The sequence below is a fragment of the Brachyistius frenatus genome, unplaced genomic scaffold (genome assembly GCF_029030835.1).
Source record: "Brachyistius frenatus isolate BFR_SWC_R1_liver_20210118 unplaced genomic scaffold, ASM2903083v1 Contig_275, whole genome shotgun sequence".
NCBI lineage: Eukaryota > Metazoa > Chordata > Actinopteri > Embiotocidae > Brachyistius > Brachyistius frenatus.
Window position 1 is genome coordinate 200,104 of NW_027210874.1, and position 27,401 is coordinate 227,504.

The 27,401-nt window shown below is 42.8% G+C and overlaps 3 protein-coding genes across 3 annotated transcripts in view; 1 reads left to right on the forward strand and 2 right to left on the reverse strand.

The window, feature by feature from the left end:
• The window catches only part of ablim2 (actin binding LIM protein family, member 2), a 105,815-nt gene extending 95,805 nt beyond the window's left edge, over positions 1 to 10,010 (reverse strand). The window contains exon 1 of the mRNA XM_069721866.1: positions 9,669 to 10,010. Within this exon, the coding sequence (XP_069577967.1) occupies positions 9,669 to 9,681 (13 nt within the window). The 5' untranslated portion in view covers positions 9,682 to 10,010. The remainder of the gene's footprint in view (positions 1 to 9,668) is intronic.
• A 1,295-nt stretch (positions 10,011 to 11,305) lies between these two features.
• zcchc4 (zinc finger, CCHC domain containing 4) lies at positions 11,306 to 21,789 on the forward strand. Its single transcript, XM_069721874.1, has 13 exons — positions 11,306 to 11,479; positions 11,923 to 12,053; positions 12,152 to 12,234; positions 12,550 to 12,822; positions 14,168 to 14,248; positions 18,647 to 18,719; positions 18,805 to 18,955; positions 19,545 to 19,645; positions 20,212 to 20,333; positions 20,873 to 20,948; positions 21,058 to 21,109; positions 21,259 to 21,406; positions 21,541 to 21,789. Exons 1-13 carry the CDS (start codon positions 11,392 to 11,394, stop codon positions 21,662 to 21,664), a joined length of 1,503 nt encoding a protein of 500 aa, XP_069577975.1. The 5' UTR covers positions 11,306 to 11,391; the 3' UTR covers positions 21,665 to 21,789.
• On the reverse strand, positions 14,029 to 18,385 carry LOC138634752 (tripartite motif-containing protein 14). Its single transcript, XM_069721875.1, has 7 exons — positions 18,359 to 18,385; positions 17,648 to 17,878; positions 16,853 to 16,948; positions 16,524 to 16,760; positions 16,402 to 16,421; positions 16,180 to 16,310; positions 14,029 to 15,796 (listed from the first exon to the last, which is right to left on the reverse strand). Exons 2-7 carry the CDS (start codon positions 17,867 to 17,869, stop codon positions 15,198 to 15,200), a joined length of 1,305 nt encoding a protein of 434 aa, XP_069577976.1. The 5' UTR covers positions 17,870 to 17,878; positions 18,359 to 18,385; the 3' UTR covers positions 14,029 to 15,197.
• Positions 21,790 to 27,401: the final 5,612 nt, after the last annotated feature.

The window sequence follows — 27,401 nt, forward strand, 5'->3', positions numbered from 1 at the left end:
AAATTGACAGTTTATTCTCGAGAAATATTTGGACCATTGACTTCTTTCTCATCAGAACAATGTCTCTTTTGTGGAACAACTCATACTCAGGCAGAGTAGGATCAAACACAGGTGGTTCTAGGCTCCTCTGTTTGAGGCTGTCTAGATCACTCTCCTACTCCTCAAAGGTTGGCACTATCAACGAGGTTTGATAAAACAAGGTTAGCACTGATTTCTTCCCCCATGAGCAAATCTGCTTATCAGCAACTTTGCTCAGAAAATGTATTCCTTGAAATGCTTCGTGGTTGGGTCTTAATGGTTACAGGCGTCCATTGTATCAGCAGGACCAGGGTTTAAGGATTACTTTGGGTTATCACAAATATGTTGGTATCAGTGAATTCTTTAAAAGGTAAATATGAAATTTGCAGCGCAGAAATGACAATGACGTGTGTGAGATCATTTACACACTGTTTTCCACGTTCAGTTACTCTACCAGACAGTACTGATAAGTACTGATGAATGTTCAGTGGACACAATTCTTTAATAATCAGATTCAAGGAAGAAAATGTTTTTTTCTATTTTAACAAAAAATATTGTGTAATATATTTTCATCTAATATTTCAACTTTCAAAATTCAGTCTCAGTCAGGTTCTAGCAAAGGTCACTTTCAGGAAACCACCAAAGAGCCGAAAAGGAAGTGTTATGCTCGTGGATTTCCTTTCTCCAGGTCCATTTCACCTTTGAGACTTTTTCTATCATTTCGGCCTTCATCGAAGAGCTTTCAATGTTTCCTACCAGTTTAGTTGTTGAACTTATAAATAAAAAAAAAGGTGAACAAAATTAATTTAGTCATACACTCAAATACTGTATCTTGAGATCATCGACATGCCTACTCATTTTGAATGATATATTTCCTTTAGAGACCAAATAATACCTTGGCATTAACATTGAGAGAAAATTAAAGAAGAAATGAAACCACCATCTCCACAGGTCTAGTCCTCCCCTGCTGAGGTAAACTCAGTACAATACAAGTTTTAACAAGTCACAAGGTTTTTCCAGTTTGAGTCTTGACAGCATTTAAACAAGTTTTGCATAAAGAAACTGGAGTGCCTCAAGGTATAACCACAAGTGATGGTGAAACGAAGAGTTAGGTCAACATTGATGCTTAGCGTGATGTCTGCAGCGGTTATAGTGGACTGCTGAGAGGTGAAGCTCAGTGTTCCTTCATCGTCGTTGAACACAGTGACGATGTGCCTAGTGAGACTAACTAATGTTGGTATAAACCTGCCATTGGCCGACTATTTCAGGTGATGTTCTCTTCCTGTCCTGCCTCTGTGTGTTTAGCCAATTTCGCAATCCCTGCCGCAACGGCAAACAACAACAACAACAACTTCCATGCAGCAATGTACAATGCTGAAAATAGATAGCAAGTTTTCAAAAAGATTTTTATCACGCAATGAGGCAGGCCTGCTTGGTTCTGCTGGTTCTTTTCTGTCTTTAGCCATTTTTATCCCAGGGCAGAGAGTGCAAATGTCCCACCATGATGCTCCCTGGACACCTCCCTGTGCAGATATTCTGGGAATGCCCAGCAGAAAGACAAAGACCCCAGAACGAATGCAAAACACCTTGGAAGGGTTACATAACTCATCTGGCATGGGAGCATCTCCCAAGGATCTCACAATAGTCACGAGATTATGTGATGGGGGAAAAGCTCTTCTACTGTAGTTGCCTTGCTCAGCCTGTGGCCACCAGGACCCACATGGTTTACTGAAAAATGTTTTTTTTCTGGCACCTCTAATGCCAGAGAGAAACCTCTGCTGCATGGATGTGTTTGTCAGATTGCATGTTAAGAGTGCGGGTATTAAATGAAAGCTTCAATATCTCATACATCAAACACTTTGAGGTCTCAGATTTATATCAGCCATGTTCAATAAGCAAAGCATGGGGGTGAGAATATATTTTATTTTATGTATTGGTAGAGGGAACATTATTTGTAATTTATAATAGTGTCACATTAAGAGTCTGTCTGTGCCATACATCACTGTATGTTACCCTCTGCCGTGCGTTATGAATTATGTATGAAACCTTTTAAGATTTCTAGGTCATTTCCCGATGAAATTACAAAAGCTGCACTCCCTCCAATGAAAGAGTATTTAGACATATGAAGTCCTATTTTTGTAGCCTGGCTGCGCCGGCTGGCTCACAGCTTCAGTTTCCTTCGCTGTGAATACAGTCTGGCAACTCAGCTCATATTAAGGTTTGCACAGCCACTCTAGGGCGGACCAATCAGCGACCAGTGTCACTGGTTAACTGCGTTTGTCCCGCCCCTCCTTCACTGTGATTGGACGGCTGGTGACAGTGACGGGCGAAACTCTCGGTGAACTGTTGGTGACCGGAGAAAAACGCTGAACGTTCCTATTCAGCGCACAATAACAGCTCAGCACCTCGTCACGCTGCTGGCGTTCATTAAAAACAATTTTAAAAAATCCTCTGTGCTCAGGAAAAACGCTTTGGTGGACACTGTAGCTAGTTGCAATGGTGGGAGAGTCGGCCGGTTTTGACGCAGGCTGATTGGTTAAAATGAATCCGAAGTCTACGCCCATTAGGATGGAACATCTGCAAACGATTGCCTGTGGAGGAAGGTAGGACCCATCTTCACGGAGTGAAGTTTTGCACCAGGCTACTATTTTTGTGCCGGTGCAAAGCTGGTCTAAGCGCAGATCCAAAACCATATTTGCAGTTTGGTACAGTGCAAGGGGCTTTTTTCTGCATTTGCGTGAAGTTACTATTTTCGTGGTTCTACATGAATCCAGCTGCTTTGAGATGGGCAGGACAGCGCAACAAGGGTCCTTAAAGATGAGTCGGTGTGGTGCAGTTTTGGTGTCAATTTTAAGGTAATATTTTGCTTGCGTTTCTACCAGCTCAAACCGGGTCAAAGGGCAGCGTAGCAGCCATTTGCGCTATGAAAAGTGTCATAGGGCTATTTTTGTGGCTTCAGTGAGCAAGAGCACACGTGAACAAAACTTTCCAAAATCACACAGTGGATGTCCACCATATTTGATCCCATTTAAAACAAGATTTTTGAATAAAACCTTCCAATTCACTCATGTAATAAAATAAGATCATTCTTGTCTATGTCATGGCAGTAGCCATCTCATGGATGGACACTTACCTTACACTGTCAGCTCATTTAACACTGCCTAGTTATTTAGTCAACATGCTACGGCCGCTTGAGCACAGCTTGTAATATATATGCACTGAATCGCACAGCTCCCTGTGAAATGCATGGCTGAGCTTGATGACTGCTGTCACACCTAAAGGACTCAATTAATGAACTCCATGCTGCATACTGGGTGTGTGAGGCATGAATAAAGTATGACTGAATGGATATTACAGATCTTTGCAGCAAAGCTAGAAAAGCCTCGGGCTACTGGTTTCCCTTTGAAAGAAAAGGCACATTTCTGTTTTAGTTTTATACTCATATTCACTTGTAATACAGATTTCAAGTGTCCTGTTCTGCTTTTGTGCTTCCTGTCGTCAGGCTATGCAAATATTTTGTTTATACTCAACACAGAATAAATATTTTTTATCCTTTTACTCTGGTCAATAGCAACTAGTTCCTCGATGGTCTAATGCAGAAATGAAAACAATACAGCATTTCATAGAACGACAGAAAGTTTCCATCCAAAGTCAGGTGTCTGGGGCTCCCATGATAAAACTGTGGAATTGTTTCTACGCAGTACTATGATATTAGAGTATTATAACATCAGCTTCAATCCAAAAATATCAGCAATGGTCATCAAAAACTGAGATGTGACCAAACTATTCAGTCGGTGGGGTCACGTAGGATAAACAGCATGCCATTCCTGCCTTCATCAAAGGCCCATATAAAACAGCAGGCTGCAGGGAAATGTCACGAGCCCACACCACATTGCAGGCTTAATTACTGTGTGTGTGTGTGTGTGTGTGTGTGTGTGTGTGTGTGTGTGTGTGTGTGTGTGTGTGTGTGTGTGTGTGTGTGTGTGTGTGTGTGTGTGTGTGTGTGTGTGTGTGTGTAGCCCCAGTGCAGAGAGACCAGTGAGGTCAGCCAGTATTTATCCCAGTAAGAAGAGCTGCGGTGTCCACTCTGGATCTGCCCACCAGTTGTTGACTCTGTTATTTCATTCAGCACTGCAGCAGTATGCAGCATGAACATGATTGTAACAGAGAAACATATAAAAACATAAAATTAAATAAACAATGTAACAGATGTTTAGACAACACGTTTTATCTCAGAATACATGTGAACATGTCAGAGTAGGAAAAGCACTGCTGTAAATAACAGGAATGATGGCTTAATTCCATTAATCTGCTTCAGTTTCAGTCCTAGTATTGCACATGTTGTCTCATTATCTCACTGTAAAGGCTTAGTAGAAAAAGAATAGATGCATCATTAATGTAATTAGTAAGATATGTGCTTCCCCTACTGTCTGCTGTGAAAGAAGCCTTTGAAGACATGTTTGTGGGCTGACAGCTCTGATCATAAATTACAACCCACAGTTCATGAAAGCTTCACGTAAGCTGCGCTGAATACCTCTCAGTGGTCCCCCTCTACAGCAACAGGCCACATGCAAATGAAAGAAATAGAAATGGCTACAGTGCAGTATGCCTGATTTGCCAAAACGCAAAAACTCCTTTGTCTGTCCAAATGTGTTGCCCAAGTCAAATGAAGGAAAACATGCAAATCCATCAGTCAGATGCAATTCGTATGGGATAGTTTCATTAAAACAACCACCAGCTTGTATGATGGTATATGATCAGAGCTGTCAGCCCACAAACATGTCTTCAAAGGCTTCTTTCACAGCAGACAGTAGGGGAAGCACATATCTTACTAATTACATTAATGATGCCTCTATTCTTGTTCTATATATATTTTTTTTTCTATAGATATATATATATATATATATATATATATAGAGAGAGAGAGAGAGAGAGAGAGAGAGAGAGAGAGAGAGAGAGAGAAATATATATATATATATATATATGTATATACACAATCCATATGTATATATATGTATACATATACATATACATATAGATACAGTTTACTCTCCCCTTGTAAAGTGCACGAGTCTCTGTCTGCACACAGCTCACACTGCCTCCCACCCACCACCACAAGTAAACTCTCAAGCACAAACTGCTCATATATAAACACACAGATAATCATTCTTGACAACAGCAGCACACAAGGTGAAGTGCACACACACCCTGGAGGCACATGCCTTTGAGCGCAAAACTCCTGCACACTGCTGCACCTTCTGACTTGTGACACACATTATTTACCTGCACGTAGGCAGGGGGAAGCAACATTACTGCAACAGAGTCACAACTGACAAAAGATAATCATACAGGTGTGTTTGAGGGAGTGTGTGTGTTTGGTCACTAACTAGTACTTCACCAGGAGTTCCAGCTTCATACCTGGTAGTAATAGTCACTCCACTGGTTGAATATTTTGATATTATAATATAATATATATTTTATAATAGTATATAGAGTTAAGTGTACAGCAGCATCATCAAGAATTACGTATTTATTTTCTTTGCAAACATGAAATAATGTGATGGATATTAATATCATGACTATGCGTTGAATACAGAGCTTTGATCCGTACATGATTAGCCTGAGCATAAAGACTGGAGGAAGGTGCCAGCAGTTAGCATGGCTTTGTGCAAAGTTAAAAAGAAAAAAAAAAAATACAAGTAACATGTTCTAATGCCTGTTTTTTGCGTAAACAAGCAAAATTAGAAAATGAGTAATGTGATGGGGGTATTGTTTGACCAACAACAGCTTATCCTTTGGCCTGGGACCGCAGCATTCGTGGTACAGTACTAAACATGACATGTTACCTCATGTCACTCTGAAACACAGCAAATAAGCTAAACGACCAAAACGTTGAGCCATTTCTTTAAATTCCAATTTCACTAAAAGCTATAAGCAAACAACACCAGAAGGCTTTGCAGATGTTCGTTCCAGCCCAATACATCAGGATTAGAACTAGTTATTTTAGATATTTTGTATTCAGAAACAGAATGCAAAAAATATAGCTGCGAGGTCTCCGACTGGGTTTTCTGTCGGGGTATTTGGTAGAACCAGTCAGGTTTTAAGCCTCTGTAGAACTCTGGGCTGGGATCATCTCACTGATATCATGGATTGTGAACTGATCAGACCTAAAAGAAACTTCCAGCAGTCTCAGTATGTTTTAATTAGACATTTTTCATCATCTTCCTTTGGGTGTTTTCTGAGGCCACAGGGCTGCACAGATCGACTGAATGGTAATTATATTGATCCCAGTTGTCTTCCTTTAGGGAGGCAGTCATAGGGACAACACCAAGAAGTCAGCAGGTTCACACTGTGGAACTCCAATGTATACAAACATGCAGGAAACAGCGAGAAATAGTATCGATCAGGCCTCTCCTTATGTGACCTGTGGCAGTAATCAGATCTGGAATTAACAGGCGATTATCCAACCATCCCTCTCTATTAGTCACTGATAATTATTTCCTGTTGTGAAGGGGCTCAGTGCTGTCAATGTGTCTCAGCTAGGGACATGCCTAGGAACATGCCTAGGAACTAAACACTAGGAACTAGTGCCTAGGAACTAAACACTATCTCACGTAACTTCAGTTTCTCTCCCCAAACAGGTAATAATTTAGATAAAGTGGAAATAAAAGAATGCAAACAAGCCTGCTGGTTGATTATACTGCTTACCTTCTGTCATCATACCAAGGCAGTTCTCAAAGGTTTGTTTGAATGTGAACCCACCACCCCAGTGGATTAACCAACGTCAAACTCAAGTGGCACAAAACAACCACACTGAGACAGCTGTAAATACTGAACTCTCTCCTCTCTTCTCTGTCTGTTTCCATGGAAAACATAATCTGAACTCAGGGCTGGTACTTTATCCAAGAGTCCCGAGGGATCACAGAGATCTTGGCCTCAGGTCAATAACTTATATATTACTATATAGCTGTGAGCATCAGGATCAGGACAATTCTGCCTCTGAGGTGGACAAGAAACTCATAGTAACATTTATTTGCCAAATTGATTCTTCAGTAATATGTAAACAGTGGCTAATTTGCATAGTCAGCCAATGGAAGTAGTGATGCACAGTGGGTTACGATAGATGAATCATTCAATTATTCAACTGCAGCCTCATTCTTATACACTGTTTGTAGTTAATGATATTCCTTTACTCCGGAATGAAACAGACCAGCTTGATGCCAGATGTGACAGAACTCTGACAAGATATAAAAAAGATGAGAACAGGATTGAAAATGTATGAAGACAGAATTGTGAGGGAATCAAACTTCTGTCTCTGTCACACAAAAGGTTTGAGGTTTATTATATTGCTATACTGTACCCTCAAATGAAACATAATCAGTACAAGGTTGGAAAAATATCAGGGTAGGACCAGGAAACAATCAGAACAGGATTGACAAAACAACTGCGACAGAATTGGGGAATGATCAGGACAGGGTGGGGCCAGTGTGAGGACACGGGACTGTGTGGGCTCAGGAAAGTTCTGAATCTGGCCTGAAAGAATGTGAAGTTAAGTCCTGTTTCCCCCAAAGAATCTGAAACTGAATTGAAGCTAATGAAAGGAAACAATCCCAGAACAACATTTTCTAAAGCTAACAAGATGATCAATCATCGAAACACGCTGCCAGAGTTCCTTTCAGCACCACTAAGCTTCCAAATGAAGGAACCACCTATGTATAAGTTGCTGTACTTGTTTTCAGACACTCCCACTTTATGGATTAATATCGACGTGTCTGCAAAACTAAATTTTTTTTGTGAGATCTGTCTAACAGGTAATACTGTTTATCTGGAGCAAACTGGCCCGGCATGTGGAGACCAGCGGTCATCACACACAGGTGGACATCTGAAGTTATTTTTCTTCTCATATCCACTCACACATCCAGCCAACATTCTTCAACAGGTGGAAAGTCGAACGTACGTGAGGCTTCACAAAGACAGGAGACAAAGTCCCAGACAAACAAACTGCTACGTTTGTTTTTATAGCAGTTTACAGGGGTGTGCTAATGACTTTCTTCTGTCTCAACCCACAGATACACCGCAGTACTCTCATCAGTAGCTACAACTGCACCGGCCTTCTCATTAAACCGAGTGCTGTCCATGCTTTTCTGTATCAGAACTAGATCCATGATGAAGTGCAGTCTCTGTTCTTAATAATGCTGATTTTATACTTCTGACTTTTGATTCCAAGTTTGCAGATTAGAATTATTGCAAAGACAGAGCACAGCAGTCTGGGAGACTGACTTAAAAATAAAAAAAAGTATTTAGTTTAAGTTATTGTCTAACAACAGCCAATATTACACAACATTTGTGCAATGTCAGCATGCCAGGAAGAACGGAAACAGCTCCTGGTATTCTAACTTGAAAGTATTTACACGTTCCTGCAGCCATTTTGCTTCTGGTAAAATGATTTAGCTGTCAGAAATGACTGATTACTCCGATGCAGCATTACAGCTCAGCTGTTTGTATTTATGGTGTAAAGATTGTTAGCAAGCTTGTTAGCATACAACCTGAGTGAATGTCATCTGCTAAATCAGGTCCAAAGTTGGATCTTTAGAAATGTGTGGCACAAGTATTTGAGTTTATGTGGTAATGGCTCACAAATCTCTATTGATAATATACATACGATGTAATCTAATTTAGTATGTAAAATGCATTGTACATTATAGCTCCGATGTTGAAATTTCTGGACTGAGATTATTATTGAATTTTTGATTTATGATAATATTATCCTCTATAAAAATCAAATTCTCGTACTTTTGCACATTTCTAGAAAACAATGGTCTCTATTGCCCATGTGGAGCTCCCCTAAGGTCCTTTAAAATGTCCATTCGGTCTCCTTGGTGGAATGTCAGCTCGTCTAACATTGGTATTAAGTTTCTTCATTCATAGACTACAATGTTATTCAACATAAACACCTTCATCTAGAGTCCAGTCTTAAGCCACTATACTATATTATAAGTCTTAATGACATTTTATTTACAACCACGCCCCATGATAAAAAAAAAAAAAAATTATATTTAGAAGTTTGGAATTCCTGTTGTGAGTTTTACTACGGATATTTATTTGCCCATGTAAAACACAGTGCAGTGCAGTTGGTGCAGGACGTGGCAGTACACAGGCTTTGGATGAAGATCAGCCTCTTGTTATATTAGTTGAATCCTCCTCGGGGACAAAGCCAGCTGTGGCAGCAGCCCACCAATAGTCAGGCCCGATGTAGACTAACAGCTATGCTTCAGTATAGCAGGAGTGACTGCAGAGCCACTGTGGGCGTCTCTACATCCTGTCTAATTAGCCCACATGGTGTAATTTGAAACTGTGTCCTAATATCAGACATTTAAAATAACTGTCATCTTTTTTTTTTTTTAGGTGCATCCAGATGAGCCTTCAACTAGCATTGCATTACATAGTGCTCAAACCTATTTAAAATGCATGTTATATTACACAATCCCCGCACAATGATAGTATAGTGATGAAACAATAAATGAAAAATAGCATGAACTGAGCACTCACAGGAAAGGATTCTTTTAAGAATATTCCAGGGGACATTATGGGGATCGTCCCCATCACTATCAATAATAAAGGCAGTGTACTGTACAATAGAGGGGTCTTACCAGTGCTGCTCATGGTGCCAGTCAGATGTCTTCTCCAGTCAGATGATAAACAGTAAATAAGCCTCTATCCACATTGACAGTACATGGATGATGCCAGCAGCCGCAGAGCACACGAGCCTCAGTGGCAGCCAGCAGGATGAAAGAGAGATGTTCGCCCCGGGGGGGGGAGCGCTGCGGAAAGCCCGGCTGTCCCTGGCTGCTGAGGCCGCGCAGACCTCCAAACACCGCCGCACTGAGAAGACAATGTCCCGCATACACTGCAGGGCTGCTGCGCTGCCTCCCTATACAGCAGACGGTGCAGGTTGGGTGTGGGCGCACGGTGGAGGAACGCGACTGAAGTCAAGCTGGAAACAAGAGAGGATACAGTTCACGGTGGGACGTTTCAAAATAAATGTCAGTTTAAAAGCGAGGACATGTTTGGACCGGAGAAGTCTAGAAACTATCAAGAGGGGCCAAGGCGCAAAGATCTGCTGTAAATTGGTGCCCCGACTGATCCCCCCCCCCCCCCCCCCCACCGAGTCCGTGTTATTTATTTGTGCTCATTCGAACACGCACGCACAATGTAAACGTAATAACAAAACTGGAATCTATTTTGACACAGAATCCCAGATATGACTGTAACGCTGTAGATAATAATACCAAACCTACTTGTTTCTTACTGTTCTAGTTTTATTTAGCCTAAATAGTACAAGTAAAATACCCTATATCATATAAAATGCCCGAAATCAATCAAACGCAATTTGATTTTGATTGAAAAAAAAAAAAAAAAAAACTTAAAAAAAAAAAATCTGAAATCTGTTACAACGCCAAAACAAAATATAAAAAGATTTAGAAATCGTGTGTTTTCGCACATTAAGCTTATTTTAATGGTTTTACTTTGAAGGGGAAAAAAAAAAAAAAAAGTCCAGAGCTTCCTGCCTTTCGGTTCGGTAACAGCGGGCATATTGTCACTTTCAGCATCCAGCAGATTGCTCCTGGGCACAGTCCTCGGGTCGACAGCGCCACTGCGCTCCTGGCGCGGGATACACGGGAACTGTAGTCCCAACAAACCAAAACAGCGACTTTTAATGAGCAGCGTGCTGCTTGCTTTTGGATTTCGATCCTGTTCGGTGATCAAAGCGCATTATTCTGTGGCTGCCGTCATAGGACTGTATACACGAATACATTTGCGCATATAAGGCCAATCGGTCTAAATCTGTTTGTTTACAGTGTTCATAAATGTATGTCGAAATTATTTGAATCTACATTTTTAAGTTGTTTTTTTTTCTTTCTTTTTAAATGAAATGTACATACAGGCATATTCAGCAGTCAAAGGCAAAATGTCATCTTATTTTGCCCCCGCACGACTAAAAACAAAAAAAGCCAGGATACTCAATGACTGGTGATTCAATACTTTCAAAACAGAATCATTTTAAATAATAATTATCACAATGTTATTACAATAACCTTTCCCCAAGATACAAAAGGATGTCTATTTTAATTTAAATTGAATTCCTGAATTACAGAATAATCAACAAATAATTATGATTACAGATTCCGGTTCGTGTTTTTGCATTATGGCCAATGAGCTTTTCGTGCGACACGCTTTGTCGCATGCTGCCCAATGACGTCAAATCTGCGCGACTAGAAAGCGGCACGTTCCGATCGACAGGCTGAATTTCTGTCGTTTTAAAAGGTTAAAAGTTTTTTTTTTTTAAATCCTCAACTTTGTAAACTTCACGACATGGACGTTACCGAGACACACGAAGAAGACTTGGGAATAGAAATTGTTCTTCCGGAGGGCGGTAAAACAGCGCCGTGTTGTCCGCATGGTAAGTCTGACGTTAGCTCGGGGATAAGTAGCAGCGTGACGCCAAACTGCGTTAGGAAATTACTTGTTTTAACGCTGCTTGGTTCCTACATCGAATAACACTTCGAACAAGAAGATTAACTTCAATTTACGAGTAAATTAAAGCCTATTCATAAATTCGGCGGACGGATTTAACGTAAAACAACTTGGCGTGTCAACAAAAAACAACAGATTAACACTCCCGGTCATTGGGTGTGTTTTGATAGCGCCACACCACGCGTGCGACATGTGCGTCTAAATATGTGAGCCCAGCTGTAGCTAAACACGTACTTCTTCACGACCGTACGGTTCTTGTACGACTGTGTTTAGGGTTGTTAAAGGTTAAACACGAATATCGTTGTGTTCGGCTCACCTTTGAAGGCCAGGGCAGCGCCGGCGGTCTCATCGCATTTTGCGTCCTTTAAGGTCCAACGTTGCTGTTCGAGAAGGTTTGTGGAGGAGGAGGAGGAGGAGGAGAGGAAGGCAGGAGGTTCTATGCCTGCTCAGCCTGTCGTGACAGAAAAGACTGCAACTTTTTCCAGTGGGAAGACGATAAGGTAAGGCTTGTCTGGACTTCTAATCAGGAGCCTGTAATATGATGTGTGACGTTTGAACGATCTGATTGACACATTGTTTTAACCTCCTTGCTCCGAAGGTGTCCGAAGTCAGGCTGTCGGCCAGACGGGCGGAGAACCAGTTAAAGAGGCCTCCTTTCACCCAGCGGGAGTACTCGAACAGGTGAGGGGAGTCAGCTGCAGGCTGAAGAGGAGGCTTGTTAACGGACCCCCGTCCTACGTGGGTTACCTGCAAAGTAACAGGGACTTGATTTGTTTTCGTAGAGAAGTATAATTTCACACATGTGAATGCTGACTTTAAGCAGCTGCCGCTGGTCAGTTGTTCACTGATAAACAAGAACAGGGAGATTGTTAATTGTGCCTGCGACGTGACAAAATACTCGCCCTCGATTTGTTGGGGACCGACTTTAACCTCAAGCAAATTCAGAACCCACAGAACTGAGAATATTTACTAACTTTTCGCACACTTGTCCGTCAGGTTTCGTAAATTTGCCTCTCTGCCGCTACATGAGAAGAAGTTCTGTCAGGACTGCCAGCTGCTGCTCCTGCCAGCGGAGCACGGCGCTCACTCCGCTCACAGGTCCTCAGCGGTCACCGCGGCTCAGCTGAGGAGGCCCAGTGTGCTGCTGCGTCCGCTGGACAACAAGAAGAGCAACGCCCAGTACCTGTTCACCGACCGCAGCGCACACTTTCTCCTGGACACGCTGGCCGGCCTGGGATACAGGAAGGTGCTGTGTGTGGGGACACCCAGGTGAGGAGGGTGTTGAGTCGTATCTGAAATATCCAGTCGGTCCACCCAAATCACAGAAACGTCTCCCAATAATTTGCAGGCCACACATGTACCTTAAAAACATAAATAGAGTCTGTAGGTTATTTAAACTAGGTAATTAGATTGTGACAAACACAGCACTGATGTTTGGAACTCTCTGGATGGCTGTAGTTGAATCTTCTCCCTATCTAGTTATGCCACTCTGTTATTCACCCATTCATGTTCCTTATATAATTTCTGCAGTGTCACCATTCACTCAGAAAGTATTCAGACTCCTTCTTTTTTTTTTCTTTTTTTTTTTTTGCACACTTTGTGCTTTTACATGAAACTGCACTTCTTACCAAACACTGAATAACAATTATGACATGAATTTATTAATAATCAAAAACTGAAATCTGTCATGTGCAAAAACATTCAAATTATTAATTCAGTAGTTTGTAGAAGCATCTTTTGCAGCAATTAGAGCTTTTGAGTTTTCTTGGATGAATCGTTGGTGTCTCCAAACATTTCCATCTCGCAGTTATTGAGGCCACTGAGCTCCTGGGAGCTGTGGAAAGGCTTTTAACCCTCGACCTGATCTGTGCCTCATGACAGTTTAATCTCAGAGGTCTACAGTGGATCCGTTTTTTTCCTGACATGCAACGCGAGCTGGGGGATCTGATGTGTCTGTGTGCATTTTTAAACTGTCCAATCCATTCAGTTCACAACAGGCGAACTTCTGTCACGTTATCGACGCAACTCAAGGATAATTTATGGAAAAGGGATGGAGCTGAACACGTGTAGGAGGTCACTGCAAGGAGCCCGGATACTTTAGTCAAAGACAGATTTCACTTTTGGATTTTTGGTTCATTTTAAATAAATGTTTTCATTTGTTATTGAGTATAGGCCAGTTGAATAAAATGCCTATATTATTGATTTTTAAAAACGTACAACACGGGGTTAAAAAAAAATGAAGAGGTCCGAATACTTCCTGTAGCATAAAAGGAGATTTTTTTTTTTTTTTAAATTCAAATGGTTGACAAAAGGCTTTAACTCTAAGTCAAAACTAGGACCAGTGATGTGTCACACTGATAATTTGTGGCCCATTATAATATCAATACAAGTCTGTTTTAAAACATCTAAACATTGAATTCCTCTGAGGTCAGTGGACAGTTTTCCTTTTTGGAACAAATTACTCAACATTTCAAATTGGATTTAGTTGTTTTATTTAACTAATGGTAACAAAATACAAGTACAATATTTTGAGTGGTCAAATCTCAATAAACGACAGTCATTTCAAACAAATATTCATGTTTTCATCAGTAATGATTGTTGCTGTTTGTGTCAGACTACAGGAGCTGATCAAGCTGAGAAATCAGGAGCAGAAACAGGAGCCAATGAAAAGTTTGCTGCTGGACATTGACTTCAGGTTAGTTTGTCTTTTTTGTTCTCTTATATCATGTTGTATTCTTCGAAGTAGCTGCTCAGAGTAAAAGCTGTATACAAACCACTGTGTACAAGCTTTAGGCCGTAAAAGTGGTTTTAAGTACACATTCACTCAGCAGGTTGGTTGTTCCATCATCGAGGGAAACTTGCATCAGTTGATCAGGATTCTGGGGGACACGGGTGATCAGGACTCTGTGGGGGACACAGTTGATCGGGACTCTGTGGGGGACGCAGGTGATCAGGACTCTGTGGGGGACGCAGGTGATCAGGACTCTGTGGGGGACGCAGGTGATCAGGACTCTGTAGGGGCCACAGTTGATCGGGACTCTGTAGGGGCCACAGTTGATCGGGACTCTGTGGGGGCCACAGTTGATCGGGACTCTGGGGGACGCAGGTGATCAGGACTCTGTGGGGGACGCAGTTGATTGGGACTCTGTGGGGGCCACAGTTGATCGGGACTCTGTAGGGGCCACAGTTGATCGGGACTCTGGGGGACGCAGGTGATCAGGACTCTGTAGGGGCCACAGTTGATCGGGACTCTGTAGGGGCCACAGTTGATCGGGACTCTGGGGGACACAGTTGATCGGGACTCTGGGGGACGCAGGTGATCGGGACTCTGTGGGGGCCAGGTGATCAGGACTCTGTGGGGGACACAGTTGATCAGGACTCTGTGGGGGCCACAGTTTTAACGTGTTGTTTTCCAAATTATCCGAAACAGCTTTGCAAAACCTGCCACCTCTGATTAATGTCAGAGCTTTTTGGTGTGTCGCTTCCTCGGCCGTTGTGATTGGCAGGCCTAATATTCACGCCCGTCCATCAGAGTTACTGCATTCATTCAGACTTGTTCCATGTTGAAAGTGACGCGGACATGTTACCAGATTACTGTTGGCGCTTTAGTCCTGGTCCTTTTCCTCTGTGGCACAACTGTATCTTCATGGGGAGTTGAAGTGACTGAACTCCAGGTGGTTTGGCCAGATCTGGTCCTGCGGTGGCCTCAGGAAGCGCACAGCGGGGTACAGGGGCTCGGTGAACTGGTGATGAGCCCTGTCGAACACCGGCGTAATGGCTGCCGAGAACCTCTGCAGGACCACCATGGTGTCTGCATCGTAAAACATCACCTGACCTTTATTGTAGTTCACCCACACTCCCACTTTGCTCAGCGGCGCGTGCCCGACAGTTTGACACGCCACGTGCCGGTCGTTGTGCCAAGCAGTCAGACTCCCGCCCCGCTGCTCCACGCACCACGAGTTCCTGTTGCGGCCCAGTTTGGGGCCCTTGTCCCGGCCCTTCCTCGCCAGGTTGCCGTAGGCCACGCCCACAGCCCAGGCGGCGCAGCAGCTGACATCGACCTCCCAGTAACTCTGACCTGCTGCGACGGGAGACGAGCCCAGAGCGCAGCACACCTTGTCAAACTGGAGGGGATGCTCTGGACCTGAAACGGCAGAGGCCGAGAAGGACAGGCCCCGCCCCTCGGGGGTCACTTTGATCTGGGTATGGCAGCTCTGCCTGTCAATCACAGTGGAGGAGGAATCTGAAATGAAACGGGGAATCCAGAGATTTTTTTTTTTTTTTTTTTTTTTTTAACCTGGTAACCATCTTTCTCACTCATTTCCTGTTGGTTTCTGTCAGAATGAAAGGCCAAAAATGATTTGACGAGGCTGTTCTCTTTACCAGACATCACGGGTTTAATTCTAGCCAACCACAGAGTGAGTGAATGAGTGACAGCTGTTATGACCTACCATCTGCAGCGTTGCAGTTTGTCTGAACAGAACACAACATAACTGAATATAGTGGGGTTTCGATGACGGTTAAACGTGTAACACGGTTGCCACCTGCCCAAATGAACCCGACTCACTCGCCTTTTTGCTGCAAGTGAATGAACCCGACAGCGGGTAGAAATAATGGCCTTCGTACCTAGCAGCAGAGTCTTCCTCAGCAGCTGGGCCCTCAGGGTTTTGGAGATGGAGGAGAGGGTTTTAAGCAGCTTCTCGAATCTCTCGTCGTTCAGTTTGATTTCCTCCTCGAAGGCGTCTGCTTTCTTGGGACTGGAAGAGGGATCACATAGATGAAAGCGAGGTACCAGGCGTACAGGAGGAAAGGCTGGGAAACCTTTAAACCTCGTTTGGATGGTCTTACCTCACATTCTTAGCGTGACCCTTTAAAAGGAAACAGAAGAGGAAGCAGTTGTTAAACACAGCAGATGAGTGCCTTCAGCGTCTACTTTCGAACGGTGTTGTTGGGCAGGATTTGAACCGGACCTTCTCGTCCTCCACCGGCGAGGTGCTCCTGCTCAGCGCTCTCTCGGTGCTGCTGATGCTCTTGCTTATCTGGTCCCGGTGGGATGTCCAGTCCTTCAGAACCAGGTCCAGGCTGGTCCGTGTCCGTCTCAGGTCCAGCTCCAGAGAGTCCAGGACGACCTGCTCGTCCTGCTTCAGTAAACGCCGCATGTTCTCGAAGTGCTCTCGGACCTGCTGCTTCATCACCTCTGTGGTCTTCTTCAGGGGGAACGACGGGAGGCGCAACAGAAGGACTTCATAAACCGCATGTCATCAGCCCGTGTGCCGGCGGTGCTCGGTTCTGTACTTACGGAGAGATCTGCTTTGCGTTTCTTCAGGGACTGGATGTGGGCCTCAGTCTTGGATCTCTCGGTCTGCAGCTCCTCCTTGCGTCTGGTTAACTGCTCCTGCGGAGAATATTTTCACGTCATCACATCATCAGCTGTTCATCACAACATCAATTTTCAAGAATTGCTGACGATAAATTTGTGGCCGGCAAAAAAAAACCCAAAAAAAACACGGTTTTATTTTTATCGATTGTTTTCGACAGGCGTTCAGTTTAAGTGTCATGCGTTGCACAGTAAAGCATCAAATCCTCACAGTTGAGAGTGTTGCAAATTTCTTTTTTTTTTTTTTTGATTGACAAAAAAAAAAAATTTGACAAAAAGACGTGATTTGATTTTCAAAGTAAAAGCAGATGAATTGCCTGTTGAGCAACACAGTGTACGCAGATGACCGCAAACGACAAAATTGCAAGTACTTAATAAAAGGTGAACATTAAGGTGTGCAGCTGACGCATATTTTACTTATTGATTAATGCGATGTCATAAACGTATTGATCTTCTGGTCGGTAAAATGGGAAAGAGAACGAGAAATGTCCCACACGATTCCATAAAGCCCTAACGATTGTTTACATCCAATCTCATTCATTCTTCATCCTAAACTACTCCAGAGGTGGATGTTCTACGTCATGCGAGCGCACGTGCCTCCAGACCGGGACAGTATCGCACACCATTTAGCTCTACCACGCCGTTGTCGGAAACGTGTGTGAAGTACGTGGAATCCCTGAGCGGTATCCCCGCCCGCCCGTCCACGCGCGTCTCTACCTGAGACGGCTGCTGGGCTTTGGCCGCCTTCCTCTGTAGTTTCGGCGAACGCGGGAAAGGCTGAACGACGCCGTCGCTGTTGGAGTCCAGCGGGGTCAAGCGCGACACATCCTGCAGTAGGCTGTGGATGCCCGCAGAGGGCGCCGCCAGATCACTTTCCACCGACTTCGCCGCCGCAGTTGACCGTCCTTTGCCGACGGACAGTGACTCTCTCTCTGCCATTTCTGAGGACTGAAACGAAACGACAACCGCGTCAGACTTCTACCCGGAGATATTTGATCCTTTTTTTTTTTTTTTTTTTTTTACTTTCTTTTAAAGCACTTTGCCTTTTCGCTTTCGCTGTGTATACCGAGTGAACCGGTTCCTCGGGTTTCCGGGTAGTCTTGAGAAAACCTCGTCTGATCGTGCCAAGCTTTTTTTTTTTGTAGAAGGTTCGTGGTCTTGCTCGCCAGTCGAATCTTTTGCAAATAGAAGACGTTTTGACAGCTTCCCGACTGTTTTGCCCTCCGATGTACAGAAGTTGCACATATCGTGCACAGCCGCGAAATGCCACGTTTCTTCTCGAGTCAAACAATTCACTGTTTACTTTTGAATAACCTTCAGACCTCTCTGCACCCTCTAAAAGCCGCATTTCTATTACGAATAGTCAAATCCAGAATATATTATACTCTCTGAACATGATTTAAATAAAGGTTTTTAAGCCGTTCTTACCCGAGTTCTCTGCGCGGTGTTTCTGCTGTTTTGGTTCTGTAAAGAATGTGCAGTCTTGGAAATGCAGGAGGGTGTGTTTCTGTGGAACAAGCTTCAGCCTGCTGCGCACACTCAAGACAACTCATTGTCACCTGGATACACAGCCCCGGGATCCGCTGTGCGTTTGCTCGCTCGGGGTGTGCATACAGTAGTTACGTTCAAACTTGTTTGTGTTTCCCATTCTGCTAAAAGAGAAAAAAAAAAAACACAAAAAAAACCCACTCATAATAGGATTTCTTTGCGTTTCAGATACGGACAGTTCTACAGTCAGGATGAGTACTGTCATTACAACATGTTCAACCATCACTTCTTTGGTGGAGAGGTAAGAGTTTAGTTGCGTCTCCAGCTGTGTACGATACGGCGTTCGGTTTTCAGCTCTGTGTGATACGGTCGCGTCTCTTGTTCAGGCATCCAGCGCCGTCCTGGAGACGTTCCTCGGAGAGACCGGCGGGGAGAGGGCGGTGATGGTGGCCGACCCGCCGTTCGGCGGCCTGGTGAAGCCTCTGGCCAACAGTTTCTCTCTGATATCGCAGACATGGAGGAAACTGCAGAGCTCTGGTCAGCGTCGCGGTGGAGTTCTCGCCGTTATCGTTCACGTGTTTGTCATGTTCTTTTCTCAGCTCCCTGACATGTTTAGTTAGATGATTTCAAAACGGCGCAGCAACAACCCAGTGTTAAATAAGGAACACAACACACACAACTCTAACTACAGCAAGACCCGCTTTACTTTGCTGACTTATAACAATTTAAAGTTGTATTAATTCATTTTTGGACACCGGGGCTAAACATATCATTTAAATGTATTCATAATATAAAATGGATATGGCTAACGTGCCAGCGAGCATGCAAGGGGCAATCAAAAAGTTCTGCTAAAATACTCCACTGTGTTCACCAGCTGGCCACTAACTGGAAGTTTATTTCGAGCAGTGAGAGTGAACCAAACCGGTGAGGCGTACTGTTTGCCAAACCGAAAAATCCCCGAGGGGAAATTTTGATTAAGAAATTTCCCCTCGGGGATTAATAAAGTGTATCAAAAAAAAAAAAAAAATCAAAATCAAACAAGGAGCTAAAAGAAGCTCAACCACTGTGTTAAATTGTAAGTCCAGTGTTTGATTGTGTGTGTGTGTGTGTGTGTGTGTGTGTGCAGACGACTGTAACAAGGACATGCCCATGATGTGGATCTTCCCATACTTCTTTGAGCCACGCATTCTGGAGTGTCTCTCTTCGTTCACCATGTTGGACTACCAGGTACCAGCAGTAACGTCAGCTCCCGGCTAATATTAAGCCTAAGCGACCGAGAAAGACTTTTAAAAAGGAGCGTCAGAGGATTAGCTTTGTAATTTGTAATACGCTGCTAAAACTAACAACATCACCGATGACTGCAGCGCAACAATTCCGGAAACACGGCCCTCATTAATGTGATGTGTCGCAACATCTGCTTGGAGAAAGCTGTAAATCCGATTGGCTTGGGAACTCTACGAGTTCTCTTGACGCTGACACGGCCACCAGCGTTTGGTTTAAAAAGATTTATTCGAAAGTGCAAACTGATTATTTTTTTCCCCCCGAGTTCAAATTAGACCGTTATTAAAGGGAAGAACATAAGTGATGATTCTCCTCAGTTCATTGTTAATAAATATGTTTGGTACAGCTGCAGCACAGCTGCAGCACAGTGGCGCCCCGACTGATTTTATTAGACTACGGAGACGCTCCGGGCCGCGCTTCTTTTTGGAGGCCTCGCTATTAATAAGCTGACGTCGTCTTCACGCACGATTATAATGGACCACAAACCGATATTTGCTTTTGTTCCTAACCAGGTGGACTATGACAACCACCCTCTGTATAAACATGGGAAGACGGGCAGGAAGCAGTCGCCTGTCAGACTCTTTACTAACGTTTCAGCCAGAGACGTCGTCCTGCCCAAAGACGAGGGCTACAGGTAAAACACGCTCGCTCTTGTCAGCTCTGAAACTACTTGTTGATTTTCAATCCGTCCTGGTCCAGAAATAGCACAGAAATGTCTGAGGTCGGCGGTGGCGAGATGGTGCAGCGATTGACTGCCGCCTCACAAGCAAGAAGGTTCTGGGTTTAAACCTCAGCCGAGGCCTTCCTCCCGAGTGCCCAGCTCAGCCCTCCCGCATTGGTGATTTTCAATTGACTGTAGTGTGAATAGTTGTAAGGTGAAAGAATCCTCGTCCTAAACCTTAAAACAGAATTTCAGGTCGTATAAAATCGAGACATTTTAAACAAGGGATCTCTTAACTCGTCGCTCGCGAGCTGCCAGTGGCTCATTACCCGTTTCTGAGTAGCTCGCTAACGGCCGCCTGGTGTGTGTTTGGTGATCCATTTGAGCATTTTTATTTATTTATTTATTTCATGAACTAAAAAAAAAAGAAGTGGAACAAATTTAACGACGATTGTGGGCCAGTGCAAAAGTGTATTCCTAAATTGTGTTCACATTATCCCTTTGTCTTGTAGATTTTGCTCGGCGTGTGAGCGATACGTCTGGTCCCTGAACAAACACTGTGCCAAATGCAGCCTCTGCCCGTCCAAGGTATAAAACCACTGCGCATACATGTCATTGTATTTAAGGCAGTGCATAAGGTTGTTGTTGTTGTTTTTTTCTCCATGTTACGACTCATATTTTCTCCCGGTGTCTCCAGGACGGCCGTGAGTGGAAGCACTGCTCAACCTGTGAGAAATGTGTGAAACCGTGTACGTACATTTTTGCATAATCGCGCCCGACCCGGTGGACACTGCTACACGCTTATGACAAGTCCGATACAGTAAAAGTCTGAGCATGACTCCTTCACCCAGTGTTTGCTATTGATGTGTGCATTCATTCGCTCGTATTCCCCCGTCAGCCTGGAAACACTGCCAGTCCTGTGGTCGCTGTGCCCTCCCCGACCACCCGTGCGGCCAAGATCAAGGAAAGCAGGGCTGCTTTAACTGCGGCAGCCTGAAGCACAAACGCAGAACCTGCCCTCTCAAAGACGCGCACAGGAGCAACGGGTGAGCCAGAGAAACGCTGCTGTCAGATGATAAATCTTCTCTCTCCCCTTGCACGATTTCATTATTCAATACGGGCATGTTCCAAACTTGTTCCTCTGAGTCACGGTGCACGCGTGTGCGTTTTCCTCCTCCAGTTTCCGGTCCAAAGCCAAGGCCGGAGGTAAAAAAGTATCCCGTCGTCCCCTCGTGAAGCCCAAAGGGAAGAGGAAGTCCGGAGCAGCTCGCCGAGCAAAGAAGTTGGCTGCTCAGTCTGTGTGACCTCAGCAGCCGTGCTCTGTCTCGTCAGCTATATAATCCCAGGCGATGGGCATTTCTATTTTCTATTTGTTAACAATGATTACAGCTGCTGTTGTAGAATAAAAAGTAAATATGAAGTGAAAATAGACCTCGATTTCTCATTTGTTTGGCGAACTCGCAGCCAAACTTTGGATTTTTTTTCTGTAGATAGCAGGCTTCGTCTGTAGGAAAACACTCATGAAGTCAGATCATCTACAATATACACACCTGTTTTTATCCATTGTTACTGTCAACTCTGTACCTCTTAGATTGATGTACAGTATGTACATGTGTCCAGTGTTGGGTAATAACTAGTCGACATTTACAGAGTTAGGTCATTTAATTACAAAATAAATGTAATGTGTAAATAAATTAGTAACTATTCAAAATGTTGATTACAAAGCGGTTACATCTGAATAGATACAATTTTTTTATTTTACTTCGTTTACTGAATAAAACAGCCAAAATGCTTTTAACAGTGCTGTGCCCAACATAAGAGTACAACTCCAAAATATTTACTTTCAGGCACTGACCTGGTTTGACAGCTTTTTTCCTTCAGTGTTTTTTTTTTTTTTTATATAGTAATTTTCCAGATGTCATCCAACAATATCTTAAATTTGACATCCTGAAACCTTACCTGACCACAAGACACGAGCCGGAACCAGCCGACTTTGTCTCGTCACACCACATGGCGAGTTTAGCTTTGGTCACCAGATGGCAGTATGGTTCAGGTTTACTTCTGCTACTCTGTTGTCTCGTCACTCTTGGCCGTGCTTGAAAACAGGAAGATTTTAGTGGTTAATGCTGCATCAGGGGGGCGGTATGGCGGTGCAGTGGTTTAGGACTATCTAAAAGCTTCAAGGCTCAAACCTTTCTGTGTGGAGTTAGCATGTTCTCCCTGTGTCTACATAGTTTTGTTTTGTTTTTTTTCGGGTACGAATTCCTCCGGTGGTGTTAGGTTTCTAAATTGCCCATCGGTGGGAATTTGAGTTTCTTTCTTTGACTGGAAAACTTGTCCAAGGGTGTCTCCTACCTTTCCCCCAAAGTCAGCTGGTAGAGGCTCCGGCCTCTGTGACCCTGTTCAGGATAAAGCAGGTGTAGGGGATGGATGGATGTTACATTGGGTGTCATTTGTACTAGGCATTCATTTTACACCTGACAGTCCCATCGTGGTTATCCCGACACAAAGTGCCACAGTGTAAGGTGGCTTCAAGTAGAACAGCACGTGTCTTATAAACTAGATAGATGGGTGTACAGCAAATCCTGCCAGACTCATGCACTGTAGTGGTGTGTATGTTTATGGTGATGATGGGGAAAAGACAGATCCATCTTGAGTGACACACTGCTGCTTTAAGTGTTGTTTACCCAGTCTGAACAGTGAAAGCAACCAGAGACAGCAACACTTCCCCCCCCCTCACTGTGGATATACAGTATACAGTGAACCCTCGCTATAACGCGGTTCACCTTTCACGGTCTCGCTGCTTCACGGATTTGCATTGTGTTCTGCATTCTGATTGGCTAAACAGTCTCTCCGCTTCTTCTCTACCTGTTTGTCAATAACGTTGCGGTTTAATATGTACACGTACGTAAAACAGCTTGCCAAATTAAAAATAATCGATGGTGGCATGTCGGTTTATAAGAATCTTTTTGCCCAGAAGAAAAAAGAGCGACAACAACTACCGATAACTATGTTCTTCTCTCGAAAAACCACACCTGCACCGCCGGCTTTAGAAGAAAGAACCGCTGCAGAGCGGAGTCAGGATGCAGCGGCTCAGTCAGAAGAGCAGTGAAATACACGAGTCACTATTTGTCCGACTGTACTTTGTATTTGTTTTCATAATCATGTTTCATTTTCTCCCGTTCTAATCCAATGACTCGGGTCGCAGTGGGGCGGTGCCGATCTCAGCAATTTGAAGCCTTCAGTTCGTATTGATGATTAAAATTATTATTTTACAGTACAGTAGTTATTTGTAAAAAAAAAAACATTTATACAGTACTTTTATTTGTTAAACAAATGCTTGGGCCTGTAAAAAGGTTTTGTTCTTTGGTTTCAATGTATTATGGAGTATTTCATTGTATAATAATTGTAAAAAAAAAAAAGGTTACTACTTCACGGATTTCACCTATCACGGTCTCTATTTGGAACGTAACCCCCGCGATAAACGAGGGTTCACTGTACTGTGACTGGTTTTACACTTTTATTTTGAGAGCCATATTAAACTATATGATTCTCTGCAGCTAAAAATAAATAAAATTAGGTGGTTTTTTTTTTTTTTGGTCTTTACACACCGAGTTATCGATTCTTAACGGGCCAAAATCTGAGATTAGTCTTGTTTTTAATGTCTTAATGTGTTCAAAACTGCAAGTGCACTAACCGCTTTCCTCTTTTTATGTTGTGTTATGTTGATGGACCTCAGCATAGCCTGAAACCTGAAGAGCTAAACGAGCCACATCCTGATCTCAGAAATACCTGAAATGACTACGTCTTAAAAATAATCACGTTTCATGGTGTGATAATGCTGTGGTTGAGGTCTGGTTTGTTTGAGGCACAAAACCACTTGGTTAGGGTTAAGGGAAGACAACGGTTCACGTTAAAATGGTTACTTGAAACGTGGTGTGCACTAAAGTTCCTATAGTTCGTTAAAGTTATACGACTTATGTTGCCATGATGACAGTAAACCAGCGGAAGGAAATGGGAAGCAAATAGCCGAGCAATCTCCTGCCGTCCAAATCCATTGTTGCTGAGTTCTGCTCACATGAGTCAACCTGACTAATGACAGTTTTGGGACCTGAACACGAAGAGGCACTGACCCTCTTATGTTTGACCACTTTCAACACACTCACATCCACATGACTTACTTGAACCTCGATCGATAGCCTCCGTTAATTAAACAGCAGGCAGTTTACTTTGATACTGGCCCGAAGCCCGGTGCCATCCTTGAGCAACCTTGACATGTAAATCATCAGGTGTCAGCACCATTGTTCCATCCACTGCGTCTTCAACTCCAAATTTGTTGTAAGGACTCCGTTTTTTCAAGTAACAAACCTCTGACCAGTGGCTCTCCTGTTCTTCTTTGTTTCATGGCGGTTGACTAACAGCATTTTGGTGCGTTAACACCACTTTCTGAATTGGAGTGCAGATCAGAACAGCTAGTGTATAAATATATCAAATTTCCCTAATAAAGCCTTTTGTAGAAATGTAAAAAGCCCCATGCGTCATCTGCACTCCTCTGCAACATTTCTCTAGTGTCATGTGAATACAAATATCTTCCTTGTTGATATACAGGACAGTATAAAAATACATGATCTGCTGTCTCAGTGTTTAGGCTGGTGTGTCCAAGCTTCATCCTTGATATAATGTCCTCTTCCTTTCTATTTCTGTCGCTTCCAGGGTTATTTGTGATGTTCCTTGTTTGATAGATGAGTAAAATGAATGTGGATAAAACAACTTTATAAAGTGACAATATGTCTAATGTTGTGTTTTCAGTTCGTTCTGCTGCCACCTACTGGCCAAAAAGTCTATTAATGCAGCTTTAACCGCAAATGCCTTCGGTGTCAAGTCAAATTGTGACACCGCAGGAGCTTTAGGTCTGAGGGAAATCATACAAGTAATGAACTACTTAAATATATAACAAGAAAAATACGAAAGAACACCAACAAAAGCAGGGAACTCAGGCAGGAAGGGGGATAAAGCCAGCAGAGCGTTTAAAGAGCCGAGCACTGATGTGTGATTCAAATGCTAAGCAGGCAGAGAAAGATTTGTATCTGACAGCCTTCCTTTCTCTGAAATGGAAATGAGATGGAAAACTTCAGGGAAAAATCTAATTAGGTGTTCAATAAAATGTGAAAGAATTGAGTTTTTTTTTTTTTTTCCCCCCTCTACACCAATGTGTTTTATATTCACACATCAAAACAGTGACCAAAGTGGAAGGTAATAATGCAGGTATATGGAAAGAAAGAGCAGCACAGGGTTGGGGTGGTGACCATAGAGATGAAAGGATACAAACAGAAGTGTGGGCTATAAACACTCTAAAATGTGTATCCGTTCTGTTGCTTATTCAAAACATAATCAAACCAATTCAAACTCTGTGATGTCATTATATCATCATTATATTAAACAACATTCCTGACCGTTTGAGATGGTGATAATGAACAGAGTCTACAGCCATGCAAGTGGTTCTATGAGACTGGTTCATGTTCGTTATCATAGTTGTTGTGCTGACATGTTAATGTCACACAGATCTTGTTTACCATGTTCGTTATCTTAGTTTTGGTGCCGACATGTTAATGTCACACGGATCATGTTCACCATGTTCATTATCTTAGTTTTGGGTTTTGGCAGAGTATCATTGTTTCTGAAGGTGCTTTATTTGATCATAGATCAAAGTAGTGAACAGACTGAAAAGGGGAAAAGTCTGTGTCCAGGATTGATAAATGTCTTTTGAACCTCTCCATTCAGTACATATGGATATCCAAAGGATAAGTGATGAATTTATCATCGGTCAACAATCCACTGGGGGGAGCATTCTGTAGCACACCTTAGGTTAAACCATTCAAAAGTGAACTTCTGTATAAATCGCTGCACAATAATTCAGTCAAATTCATTTGATATCGGTTGAAATATCTCAGTCTGGACAACCCTATGGCCCTGCTGCTAGCATGGCTAAAAACATCAATGCATTGATACCAGGGTCTTCCCTGCCATTATAAAGCTTAGGTGGTGCCCAATGGGTGCCATGCATAAGCTGAATCGTTATGGAGAACATCAAAACTACCTAAATGATCTAATGCTCGTGTTTATTTCCCGTTAAGTTAAGTGGTCAAATGTGAACTTGCATTTTTTTTTTTTTTTTTTTTTAAATAAGTAAAATTTGCTGTCCGAGCATCCCCAAACCCCAAAAGCCTGCAACATTTATAAGTCTGTCTGTTCTACAGTCTCTTCTTTCGTTTCAGTGAAAATGACTGAAGTGAGATGAACTGACTGAACACTATATTATATTAAATAAAGCAGATGTTGACACTGGAAACCATCTTACACTGTCCTTTGAGGACATAATATGTTTAAGAAAAAAAAAGGTAATAAATCAATATATAGCAATATATAGCAATAATAGCATAGGGAGAGGTTAGACGTTGAAAAGTTACAACATCAATATAGTTAAAAAAAAAATAGAGGGGCATAAATGTCAGATTTAAAACAACATTAAAAAAATAGATCATAATTAAAACAGCATGCAAAATCTGTCATTATCAGGTTAATATGTCACTTTGGTTTATGACCAAATACCCGATAAACTAATAACAATCCCATGAACAACTTTGTAGCTAAAAAAATAATTTTGTTGGTATTCTTTTTTAGTGGCTCAAAATCTGCAAGAACCATATTATTTTAGTTGATATGTTGCTCACATTATACATAATGTCAATAAAGCTGTTGAGTCATGTTACTACAAAACAAAATTAAGTAGCATTCCAGAAGGGTTGATCAATTACACACAACGCACAAACGGCAATAACTGGAGAGGCGGTACGGGCCCATCAGCAATTTAGTGTCACCAGGGCTCTGTTACAAGTTAGTACATGGCTAAAATGGTTTCCAGAAATTAAAATATATAACAAGAATATAATGATACAATAATACGGACCTTTATTCCTCTGAAAGGGCAGATCTGATAATAACCAGAAAAGTTCTGGATAGAGTATGAGATTATCTTGTTCT